This window comes from Erythranthe guttata, chromosome 4 (assembly GCF_056151865.1).
Source record: "Erythranthe guttata isolate IM_541 chromosome 4, IM_541, whole genome shotgun sequence".
Taxonomy (NCBI): Eukaryota; Viridiplantae; Streptophyta; class Magnoliopsida; order Lamiales; family Phrymaceae; genus Erythranthe; species Erythranthe guttata.
The window spans coordinates 15193587-15206332 of NC_142536.1; the positions used below are offsets into that span (position 1 = coordinate 15193587).

Below are 12746 nucleotides of genomic sequence, written 5' to 3' on the forward strand. Positions count from 1 at the left end.
AATATCCCTTGTGCATATCTGGATTTGTGTTCGCCTCGATTAAAGCTCGTCCGAACATGATTCGGTTGGTTATCGAACCAAGTTCAAACACAACACTGATAACTTTGGTTCAAACACAAAACTGAAAACTTGATTTCTGCTTATTTTCATTCTATGTAATTCGAATCATTCAAATACAAAGTAACTTGGGTGAATTACTATGCTTAAATAACTTTAAGGTTCACGTAGTATCCAATCACCCCTGAAACATTGTTAGAAACTCTAACAAAATAATACATTGGATAAGTTATTCCATTAGGATTCTAACGGACTATTAATTTCAGGTAGTGGTGGAGACAACATAGAGCTAGGGGATGATGACATGACTCTCCTCACGTTTCTTAAATCCTTATTATTTTATGTAAGATTTATAACTTCTATGGGAGCATTAACGACCCCCGCAATAAGTAAATATAGTGCATATCAGTCCCCAGGACATCAAAATCTTGGCTCCGGTAATTGTTTCAGGGGTATGACTGCAATTACCAACATCATAGGGACCTTAAAATTATTTTAATATAGCTCAGAGGTGTAGTTGTAATTTAGCCAAGATACTTTATAAAGACTCTAGACTTACATGATTAAATAAGTATTACACGTCGGATTGCAGAGATTTCAGCAACAAACAAGTCAATCACACATTGACTTTTTTTTTTTGATAGAATCACACATTGACTTGATTTGGGGCAAAGACTCACCGTGTGGGAAAATCTGAACCTTGATGAAGTTTCTCCGAGGGCATGTTGATGTCAGTTGTCAATTTTCCCGTATTCATTTTTCCCTTTTCTTTTTCTTTTTCTTTTTCTTTTTTGGTCAGACCCCGTATTCCCAAAGTTATATATGGAGCTAATTGCGCAGAACCCCAGTGTAATTTCGAAGTGTCAAAAAGTTCTCGTGTTGAAAATATTAGCAAGACCCCGTATGTTGTGTTTTACGAAGCACACCGCTCCTTAATTTGAAATTGATGATTGACTTGTATGCAATGACTAAACTATCATTAATAGTTTTTAGTGATATTTCAATTTTAAATAAAAAAAATGAAAAAAAAGAGAGAAAGAAATATCACATGAATGAGGCAAACCAGCTTCTCTCCGACGGTGGTGGCCGTGATTTTTTTTTTTTTTTGTTTTTTTCAGATAAAAAGAAAAAAGTGCTGCACGGCAATTTTCGGTTGACGAAAATTGTGGATTCAGAAACTATAGTAGTGGTGGTGGCATTCAAAGGCAGCGGCGGTAGCGTGGTGGATCCGGAGAGTCGGCTTCGAGTTTGGTGGAGTAGCTATGCAGTGACGGAGAATGATTTTTCGAGTTCGACATTCTTCTTCTTCTTCTTCTTCCTCAGGATAGGACTTAAGTTTCACAAATTTGAAGAAAATGCTATGGAAATTGGAAGAAATGCTTTTAAGAATTTTTTTTTATTTTTTTTTGGGTTTGGGCAGGGATGCGCCGAAAAAACTTGAGACGCCATTTTTCTTCCCTTTTGTTTTCTTGGATTTGGAATAGAAATGAACTTCATGCTAGTTGATGGCTTTTGCTGGAAAAAATTACAGTGAAAAAGTGGAGGGTTGTTCTTGAGGTTGAAAAAGAGGGTTTATTTGAAAATATAAAGGATTCATTTGAAAATCTTATTAACTTCATTTTGTGATTATGAAATATATGGGGGTATTTTGGTATTTTCGTGTCAAAAAACAAACCCCCACTCGCATTCAGGGTGAGTGAAGCGCACGGTCAGCTCTTAGGGGGTTATTTGCTAATTATTTTAACACGAGATCTTTTTCAGCAATTCGAGATTACACAGAGGTGATTTTTTCAAAAAACCCGTTATATATGTATAGATGTGGAAGTTGGAATGAAATTTCTGATTTTTGCCGATTTCGATGTGATTTTTTTTTTTAATTTTGGAACAATATTTTTCAATCGAATTACGAAATTCCGAGTTTCGAATTTTCCAAAATTATTTGGGCCGGAATTGAATTATATATATGAAATTTTGATTTCCGTTCTAATTTTAAGTTCAGATTTTTTTTTTGTTTTTTTTCCTCCGAATATTACACTTAATATTATTGTGTATTATATATCATTATATCTTAGGCGGCCAGAAAATAGAAATTTCCGAATTCCGATCCAAAATTTTCCGATTTTGGAACAACCTTTTTCATTCCAATTTTTAGAATTACGATTCCGAAATTTATTCGATAGTTTTTGTTAAAATTGAATTGGAACTAGTTTTTCATTTCCAAAAACAATTGAAATTTTTCCGAAAGGGCTTACCCGATCCATGCGATGTATACCCCGAGTACAAACAAGCATTAGTTATCTTTATCTTTTTCTTTTTTAATACTTGTTTATTTACGCCCTATTTTGTTGGCATGATGAGTCAAGATTAACTAAATAGTAAGGTTTAGTTTGATGTTTGATTAGTACTATTATTTCCGGATCGACCCGTCAAAATAGTTTTGTCATGGTTTATCTTAGCTAATTGAGAGATAACTAACTGGACCTTGAGAGGTCAAATAAATTATTGTGCTATGATTAGATATATTAATGGCAAAATTGTCCTTCTAGCTTTCATCTATTTATCACAATGACATATTCAATTTTTTTAAAAATAAATAAATATAAAATATAAAAAAAATAAAATTCAAAAATATTAGAAAATAAATTTAAAAAGAAAAATCAAAAAAAATTAAAAAAAAAAGATAATTTCAAAAATATTTTTTTTCGAAAAAAAAGTTTTCCGAAAAAATTGAAAAATATAAAAAATATTTTTTTGAAAAAAAAAAAAAAAAATTCGGAAAAGAAAATTCGAACTATAAATTTTTTTTTTCCGAAAAAAAGAATTATTTTTTTTTCGAAAAATAAAATAAATATCGGAAAAACTGAAGAAACATAAATTCAGAAAAAAAATCGAAAAATATTAATTTTTTTTGAAAAAAATATCGAAAAATAATTTTGTTTCCCGAAAAAAGTTATTTTTTTTTTGAAAAATAAAAAAAATATGGGAAAAACAGAAGAAGACAAAAAAATCGAAAAATTAAAAATAAAATAATTTTTTTGAAAAATAAAAAATAACAAAATATAAATATTAAAAAGAAGAAAAAAAAAACTATGTACAATAAAAAAAGATAATTCGATCATTTTCATGTAATTGGATTTGTAATAAGAAAACTAGACATCAAATAGACAAATACTATTAAATAATGAGGCATAAAAAATTCAAAATTTGGTAACAAACATTTTATAAAACAATAAGAGTTTAAATTCCAGACGGATGAGCCGATTTTAAAGAATAAGCGGATTCCACCCATCATATGACACGTGGAGGAAAAATAAATTAACTCTGTACAAATCCCACTTAATTAAAGAAGACTATTTGGGGAATAAATAGCAAAATTAAAATAGGAAAGGAGAATACAAAAAAGAAATAAATATATTTAGTGGGTCAATATATTATGCTTTTGGCTATGAAATAAATATTTTTATGTTTTACTGTAATATTGTTTATTTATCTTTGGGTCTCCTTTCTTGTTTTTATTTTTATTTTTATTTTGATTATTATTCATGAACTACATTTTACTCTTTTATGTTACTTGGAGAAAAACCATCTCAATTGTTTTGTTTTAACTATTGAAGTTTTTAACTATTGATAAATCACGCTGATTATAATTTAGGGTTAGAGGGGTTACGGGTTATGCTGGGGTTTTCTTTTTTTCCTTTTTTTTTTCCCAATTATTAGAATCCTAATTATATTTTTATTTAACCTATCCACGTGTCAATTATCCTATGTCATCGATTTTCCTATTAAAACAGACCATCGAGTCTAAACTTATATTATTCTCTTGTTTGACATTTCTATTGGATTTTATATTTAAAAAAAAAAAAAAACCCATTTTTTTTTATATATATATAATAATTTTTTTAAGGTGCCCGATAATTAAGATTGAATAACAACCTATTTTCCATTGAGATATGCCTACGTGTCCACTAGTGATTAGCATCCGATTTTTTATGATAAACGGGCAGTCCCGGTGCAAATTTGCACCCAAACAATAAACATTTTATTTGAGCTAATAGCATGAAACCCCCTGTGTTATTTGTAATTGTTGAAAAAGTCCTTATGTTTTAAAAATTAACAAAAACCCCCCTATGTTTTATTTTAAAAAACACACAGCCCCTTATTTAAAAATTAGTTGTTGACTTACGTGCAATGACTCTAATGTCCCTACTTATTTTTACTAATATTTTAATTTTGATCAAACAAAATAAAAGAAAACATAAATTAATATATAAAAAAAAAAAAAGAAAAAATAAAGGGCCGGCACCCCTCATCTCAACCCACCATTTTACTCATTCTTACAACAAATTCTGCCAAAAAATAACACAAAATCGAAAAAATCGACCAAATTCTTCCTTAAAGAAACAACAACAGTGAGCTTTGGGTTATCAACAACAGTGAGCTTTGGCCAAATTCAGTCAAATTCTTCCTTAAAAAAAATTCGGCAAAATTCATATTTTTCATAGCTCACACCGCTGCCCCAAGGGTCTCTTCTCCATCAACAGTGAGCTTTGGGTTATCGAGAATGGTGAATTCCAAGTTTTGGGTTGTCGAGAATGGTGAAGTTGAGGTCAAAATCGAAGTTTTTTCTTCCAATCTTTTACATGGAAAAAATGACTAAAAGGTTATGTATTCTTCCCTTTTTATTTTTCTGGATTTGCAACAAAAATGACATTGAGGATATTGGTTCAGTTGATGGTTTTTGGTGGAAAAAATATTCAGAAAAAGTGGGTCGGAAAGATGGCCTTTCTGAAAATAGAAAGGACTGAATTGAAAATTTTAAAAAGTTCATTTTGGTGCAGAAAATTTTGGGATAAATCTGTAATTATAAAAACTTCTAATATAAAGGGTATTTAGGTTATTTCAGGTTCGAAAACGTACCCCAGACGCACATACGGCGAGTGTGGCGCACGATAACCTGTCAGGGGCCTTTTTGGCTTTGAATAACTTTCATAGGGGGTTTCTTGCTAATGTTTTTAACATAGGGGCGTTTTCAGCAATTAGAAATTTTACAGGGGTAGTTTTTGCAAAAAACCCCATTTTATTTTATAGAAAAAGAAAAAATAAAAAAACTCTTGACGGAAGAGTTCTCACAATTCGAAGCCCTCGGAATGCCGGAAAATCAGAATCCGGTCGTAATTCGGTTGCCTGTGCCATGATTACGACCAAATTGTTACTTACTCTAAGGTAAATTTCTACCGTCAGTAGTAAATATTCTGTTTTTTTTTTATTCTTCTTCTTATATGCACATGTATAATATATTCTATATGTGCGTTTGTGTGCTTTATGATGTGCGTCTTGTTGTGTATATATATATATATATGTATATGTATAGGTCGTTGAAAATGTATGACTGATTGTTTAGATAGTTATGGAATTGGTGTTTGTAACGCCAAGTTAAAAGCTATTGAGATACAGTGTTATAGGTTTCATTCTCCAATTCTAGTTGAAAATATCTTCTTATGATCAGAACGAATATCAAGTGGCTGGCAGTTTCGGCAAGGATTCATTTTATTTTTGAATGTCAAGCATGCTTCTTTACATTTTTATTATGTTTGTGGGGGAATCCGAGATGCCCACCAGCTGTTTGATGAATTGTGTGAAAGGACAGACTTGGTCTCATGGAACACGTTTAATGTCGGGATATCTTTCATGGCTCGATATGATTTGGTTATATAATTGTTTAAGAAATTTGATAGGGATGGTTTCGGTGTTTGTGTTTTGTCACCGTTGTGGAAAATAAGATATATTTCATTACATGTATTATGTGCCGCAAGGCTGGCCTTTTGTCGAAGCTAAATGTGGTTACTGATTTAATTTCCTCGTATAGGAAACAAGGTCACGTTTATTCTGCTCGTCGGGTTTTTTTTTGATAGAATTGATGCTAACAAAGATGTTGTCTTGTGGAACTGTTTAATTGACGATGAAATTCAAACATCCCAATCTCGCAAAAAGCTTTATTTAAAGCTCAAATGTTCTGAGGGCCGAAGTAGCATAATCGTAATTGATGAGTTTCTTAGAGTAGGAAGCATTCTATTCTATATATTCAGATAATATTAATTGACGTTGGTCTAGTTTGATTTAGTTTTTGCACCGTTTGTCTAAATTGTATGTGTATTTGCGTATGGAACAATATCAAAGCCAAGCTATTCGTTTTCAATTCTACCATCTCTTTCAGTTACGGTGTTTAGCAACTGATATAATAAAAATACTATGCAGATCGGATATGCAGTTCTCCTTGGTCATGAAACCCGTATCAAGACTCAATTGCTATAGCATCGCCTCGCAGATTACTTCATTCCCTATCTCATTATTCGGCATCTTTCTTCGGCGCCCAAGATTCTATACTGTGGCAGCAACCGAATGGAGGACACAACCCAATTCGTCTTCGACTAATCACTTAGATATAGTCGACGAATTCACCACGTACTGCTATCAGAGGGATCTCTCCAAGGCAATGAAAGCATTGGACGTAATGCAAACACGTAAAATATGGGCTGATTCAATCACGTATACAGAGCTCGTTAAGTGCTGTATAGCAAATGCTGATATCAGACAAGGCAGACGAGTTCACCAGCATGTTTTTGCCAACGGGTACGAGCCGAAAACTTTCCTTAAAAACACGCTCGTGAACATGTACGTGAAGTTTAATCTGCTGGACGAAGCACACCTCTTGTTCGATCAAATGCTTGAGAGGAATGTTGTTACATGGACGACTATGATTGCTGCTTACTCTAATTCCGAGCATAAGTACAAGGCCTTGGAAATGTTGATTATGATGCTTAGAGATGGTGTTCGACCGAACATGTACACGTATTCTTCAGTTTTGAGAGCCTGTGAGGGGCTTACGAACCTCAAACAACTTCACTGTTGCATAATCAAGGTTGGTTTGGAGTTGGATGTTTTTGTCAGAAGTGCTTTGATCGACATTTATTCAAGATGGGGTGAAGTAAAATCTGCACTCAGCATTTTCGATGAGATGGTAACTTCGGATTTGGTTGTTTGGAACTCCGTTATTGGTGGGTTTGCCCAGAACAGTGAAGGCGATGAAGCCCTTAATCTATATATGCGAATGAGGAGATCTGGTTTTGGGGCTGACCAGTCAACTCTAACGAGTGTTTTACGAGGCTGCACTAGTTTAGCACTATTGGAGCTGGGGAGACAAGTCCACGTCCACGTCATCAAGTTCGATCGGGACTTGGTCCTTAACAACGCACTTCTAGACATGTATTGTAAGTGTGGCAGTTTGGAAGATGCTAGCTTTGTTTTCACGAGAATGGCTGTAAAAGACGTGATCTCTTGGAGTACCATGATAATAGGCTTAGCCCAGAATGGGTACAGCCGAAAAGCTCTCGATTTATTTGATAAGATGAAATCTTCAGGAGCAAAGCCGAATCACATCACGATTTTGGGTGTTCTGTTTGCATGCAGCCATGCGGGGCTCGTAAAAGAAGGTGATTACTACTTCAAATCGATGAAGAAGCTTTTCGGGATCGATCCAGGAAGGGAGCACTATGGCTGCATGGTTGATCTTCTTGGGAGAGCTGGGAAAGTCGAAGAAGCTATTGAACTAATCAATGAAATGAAATGCGAACCCGATGCTGTGACGTGGCGAACTCTGCTTGGTGCTTGTAGGGTTCACCGTAAAATGGATCTTGCCGAATATGCCGCCAAAAGGGTTTTGAGCTTGGATTCTCACGACGCGGGGACTTATATACTGCTGTCGAATATCTACGCCAATACTCAAAGATGGGAAGACGTCGAAAATTTGAGGAAATCGATGAAGAATGTGGGAATTCAGAAAGAGCCCGGATGTAGTTGGATCGAGATAAACAAGCACGTCCATGCTTTCATATTGGGCGATAAAGCCCACCCGGAAATAAATGCTATTCACGAGGAGCTGAATCGAATCATGTGGAGATTGAAGGGGGAGGGATATGTGCCGGACACGAATTTCGTCTTGCAAGATCTTGAAGGAGAGCAGATGGAAAACTCTCTTGCTCACCACAGCGAGAAACTCGCGATTGTTTTCGGTATGATGAGTTTGCCGAAGGGGAAGACGGTTAGGATTAGAAAGAATCTGAGGATATGCGGCGACTGTCATGTTTTCGCGAAGCTTTTGGCGAAGATGGAGTCTCGAAGTATTGTCATTAGGGATCCTATTCGTTACCATCATTTCGAGGATGGATCTTGCTCTTGCGGCGACTACTGGTAGTACGAAATAAATGCGATTACCTACCGCAAGTTCCTAACGAGATTTTATGATCGATTAATCCGTATATCTTGTGAATGAGGTAATATTAAGTTTTTAATATTTCCTCCGATATATGTGCTTGATCTTGTATACTTTGTCGTAATGAATCCTCATGAAATTCACTTCGTTCTTGTTTCCAGGTATAGAAGGACAAGTTGGTGCAGAAATACATGTGCTTAAGCCATGTTTGCCTCAGTCCTCCGATAAATTAATATGTTTATTGCTCGACAATTTGTCCGTTAAATAATGTTGAAACTCCTTGCCTGTATCGTCGTTGGGGTTCAGCATTAGACCAAGAGAGCCAGAGAATCGTGTATAAGAAAACTATCGGCCGATGCGAAACAGCAAGGTAAGATTATTTTCCTGAACTTCGTATCTGCACCTTTTTTCCGAGATTAAGGAATTTCGACTCCACAAGCGAAAGTCTTGGAGAAATCCATGCTCGTCTCTGATTTTGTTCACACATGAGATGATGTGGCGGGTATGTCGGAAAATCTTAAAGCTTGAAACCTGGCATGTAACGCCACTCATCAAAATCCCTACGCCATGTGGTTTTCCATCTGTCTTTTGTTGTTGTAGCACCATACGATGTAATTTGTATGTGTAGAGAATGTTGAATCGACACCTAATACGAAACGGATGTTGGAACCAAAATGAGAATTTCGTAAAAATCATTCAACGAGTAAGCTGCTGAAGCACGTCAGCTTTTTCTTATTTAACGCCGTTTCTCATTTAAAAGCGCAATTGTTTTTCTGGTAATCTTTAAAATCGTAATAAGTTTTAGTAGAAAATGTAAAGATAATTTCCGGTGAACTTCTGAAATGGTTGGAATTGGGATTGAACCTTAAATTGGCCGAAAATTGACAGCAAACTTATAAAAAATAGCCACAAGTTTGATGGTGAACTTTTGAAAATTGGCAGCGAACTTCAAAAAATTATCAGTGAAATTTCGAACAACTTCTGGACAAACGGACTTCTAAAATTAGCTGAATTTATTTATTTATTTTTACATGTGCACTCAGAACTGGAAATCAGATTAAGTTACTCGATACTCGATTACAGATAAAACATTTAAAGAGTAAAAAAAAATTCAAACAAGCTCGAATGGCCATGTAATTAGCTCAATTCGATTCCATTACCCCCTATTAGACTCCTAATTAAATAAAATAAAAAATGGTACATTACAAATTACAATAATCCCTGAGGTGTGGTTAAATTACGAGAAAAACCCTTCTGTTTGGATAATTACAACTACTTCCCTCAACTACGAATCTTCTTACACGTTCAGTATTGATGTGTCAAATTTAGTGAAATCTTCTAGATTATATGAAATATTCTTCAGTGTGTACCCGTGTTACTCGATTCAATCTCCACATTTTGAAATAAGATGATCATAATATGTGTTTTTTGACTTGTATATATCAGATTGTGGTGCATCAGAAACGCTAAAGAACATTCCACCGAATCTAGAAAATTATATTGAATTTAACACCATAAGGGTGAACGTGTAAGAAGATTCACAGGTGAAAGAATAATTGTACTTTTAACCATAGCTCAGATTGGTTGTAATTTACCCAATAAAAATAAAAATAAATTGATAGCAAAATCTGCAGCCAAATCCATTATCCATTTTCCAATTGGGTATATTTTTGCTCCCCAAAAAAATGAGTCAAAAATCCTTTACTACAGATAAAAAGAGTCGGAAGAAGAAGAAGTTCCCATCCCCAAGCCGAGCTAGGTCAATCTCCCCTCCGCCTTCCGCCGCCGCACTTGTCGACCGCGACCTATTGACGGAAGACTTCTCACGATTGGATTCCTTCGGAATCTCGCCGGAAAATTCGAATCCGAGGAGCTTCCCGCACAGCGTGAAGCAGCAATGTTGGGACAAGGCAGAGAAAATCAAGGGGCGCGACCCGGATAGGTGGCGCCGTGACCCGTTGGGTAATACTGTGTTCAGGAAGCTCGTGGGCTGCCCCGGCTGCCTATGCCATGATTACGACCACATTGTTCCTTACTCTAAGGTATATTTCTGGTGAAATTTTTGTATGCCCACCACCTGTTTGATGAATTGTCTGCAATATCAGACTTGGTTCCATGGAAGATATTTTCGTAGCTCAATATGATTCTAGTGTTAGTGTGAACCCTGACCACCATTCTAAATGTTTTGTTTCAAATTTTGGGGAAACAAGGAATACTCCAATCGGAGAGTGTGTCGACATGTATTATTATGCTTCAAGATTCGCCTTTTATCGAATCTAAATTCGGTTACTGATTTAATTTCTATGTATGGGAACCACGGTCACATTTATTTGCCCGGTGCATTTGTAAAAGTGCTATCCAAGCCTATATACGTTTGTGGGCGATTTGATTGCACTCGTTATTTGTAAGTGATCATTCTATACATAATCGAAAAGAAAATAGAAAAATAGGCTGTGTACTCTGCAGTTATTACACAATCATATGTTCGCATAGAAAGTCGTTTTGAACTGCTCATGTGACATTCCGTATTTATATATTTGCAGGGAGGAAAAAGCACATTAGAAAACTGTCAAGTGTTGCAGGTAAATATTTTTCCTTCCTCATAAGTTTAGTAGATACTTTTTTCTTGCTGGAATACATGTCCAATTACCCTTGTCCCATTTATATTTAAAATCAAATTTTATAATTAAAAATTGTAAAATTTCAATTCATATTCGATTTTTTCTACCATATTCATCGGGTTTTAAAAATTTCCAAAATTTTATGACAAATATTATAGGACCAACAATTAGATTGCAGTTCAACTTGTTCGATTTTAATAGCCATAATCACCATTTTATTTTGTAGGCAACTGTTAATAGATCAAAAGGAAACCGGACTGAGATATCGAAAAGCGATCTTATTCAGAAAAGTGCTTACTGTCGTGTGTCAGGTAAATTATGCTTCTTTATTCCTTAATAAAAAGAAATAGAACAACACACAGTCTCTTAAGTTGTGAAACAATGGGTATTTTTGTAATTTCACGATGTTGCAGGTCGCGATATGGACCTTCTTGAGCTGTCAGCCTTTGGTAATGTTCGTCGTGGGCAAGATTCTGGCGGATGTAAAATTCAATAATTGCCTTATTCGTCGACAATACATACACATTGGCTGCGATATTTGCTTCAAGTGACAAGAAATTCGTATGCAGATGGTTTGATGAATTTAACGAGCTTCTATTGGTTTTAAGCTTTAAGGTACGTATTCTTGTGACCAAAAAAAAAATATTCACTTCAAAACACAGCTCGACTGTATGTGGGTCCCGCCGGCATGTCCATAAGTCGATAGACGATTAGGGAAATAAAAAATATAAAAAATCTGAACCATTAGAAAAAGATTGCATTGTATTTTCTTGTACTAGTGGTGGTACTTAATTTCACTTTTCTTGTGATTTGGTTAAATCGAATATGAACTGGACGACATTGTCCTTGTACCGTTTTGTGTACGTTAATCGACGCATGTCGTTTTCAATGTTGATTTTGACCTAATTCCTATTCGAATTTTGGAAAATGTAAAACATGAAAGTTGTAGATCTTCTATTGTACAATTTTTTTTTAAAAATAGTATGAAATATTTACCAGTTTAATTATGAATTATATGATTCAAATGAATTATTTTTATCAAAAAAGAAAAAAAAATAGTCTAAACTAATTCATGTGAATCATAAAATTCATAATTAAAATGGTAAATATTTCATACTATTTTTAAAAAATTGGATTATTGACCACAGGGCAATTTTTGACCGGGTCTGACCCGAACCGTGTTTCGTAACTATTCAGTTTATGCCCATAGTTTAAAATTGCCCTGTGGTCAATAATCCAATCAGCCAAGTCAAACTACTCGGAACTGGCATGTGAACGTTCGGGCCAATCAAGGGTCGTGATTGTTGACTGTTTCAATTAAAAAAAAAAAATTGTTAGTCAAATGTCAAATTTTAACGCTATCATGTTGGTTGAACAAATTAACCTTGTACGATAGAATTTCGATAAATTAATAATCTTAATTAAATAATGTTTTTTTGGCCCCGATTCGGTGTAAACGTACTAAATTTTTAGTTCGATAATTTAACATTTGGCTAAATTAATAGAATTTTGCTAGTCCTGATTGTTTTAATTTATATAGGCTTAACTGAATGTTGAAGTGCCCAAATAGCGTTGTGAACGAGCCGAGCTTGAGCTCGAGCACAAGTTCATTTTGAATTTTTTTTTAATTAAAGATTATTTGTATTGTAATCAAGGTTGTAAAAAGCGGTAATCGGGTCAGAGGCGGTCAGGGACCGACTCACGATTAATCGGTGTGGCGGTGATTAATCGGTGATAACTCGGAAATAAATCGATTTTTAAAATTTAATATAATATATTTCTAGATATTATTTATAAAT

At 34.6% G+C, this 12746-nt stretch overlaps 2 protein-coding genes across 4 annotated transcripts; both read left to right on the top strand.

Annotated features, from left to right (window-relative positions):
* The first annotated feature begins 4540 nt into the window (after positions 1-4540).
* Positions 4541-9061, top strand: REME1 (Pentatricopeptide repeat (PPR) superfamily protein). 3 transcript variants are annotated; one of them, XM_088816979.1, is made up of 3 exons: positions 4541-5245; positions 6313-8387; positions 8488-9061. In XM_088816979.1, exons 1-2 carry the CDS (start codon positions 5205-5207, stop codon positions 8306-8308), a joined length of 2037 nt encoding a protein of 678 aa, XP_088673105.1. In that variant the 5' UTR covers positions 4541-5204; the 3' UTR covers positions 8309-8387; positions 8488-9061. The 3 variants fall into 3 exon arrangements, with proteins under 3 accessions (XP_088673105.1, XP_088673106.1, XP_088673108.1); XM_088816980.1 differs by having other exon boundaries at positions 5157-5280; XM_088816982.1 differs by having other exon boundaries at positions 5168-5265.
* Positions 9062-9954: 893 nt separating this feature from the next.
* Positions 9955-11836, top strand: LOC105972621 (HNH endonuclease). Its single transcript, XM_012997591.2, has 4 exons — positions 9955-10368; positions 10870-10908; positions 11174-11258; positions 11361-11836. Exons 1-4 carry the CDS (start codon positions 10012-10014, stop codon positions 11441-11443), a joined length of 564 nt encoding a protein of 187 aa, XP_012853045.2. The 5' UTR covers positions 9955-10011; the 3' UTR covers positions 11444-11836.
* Positions 11837-12746: the final 910 nt, after the last annotated feature.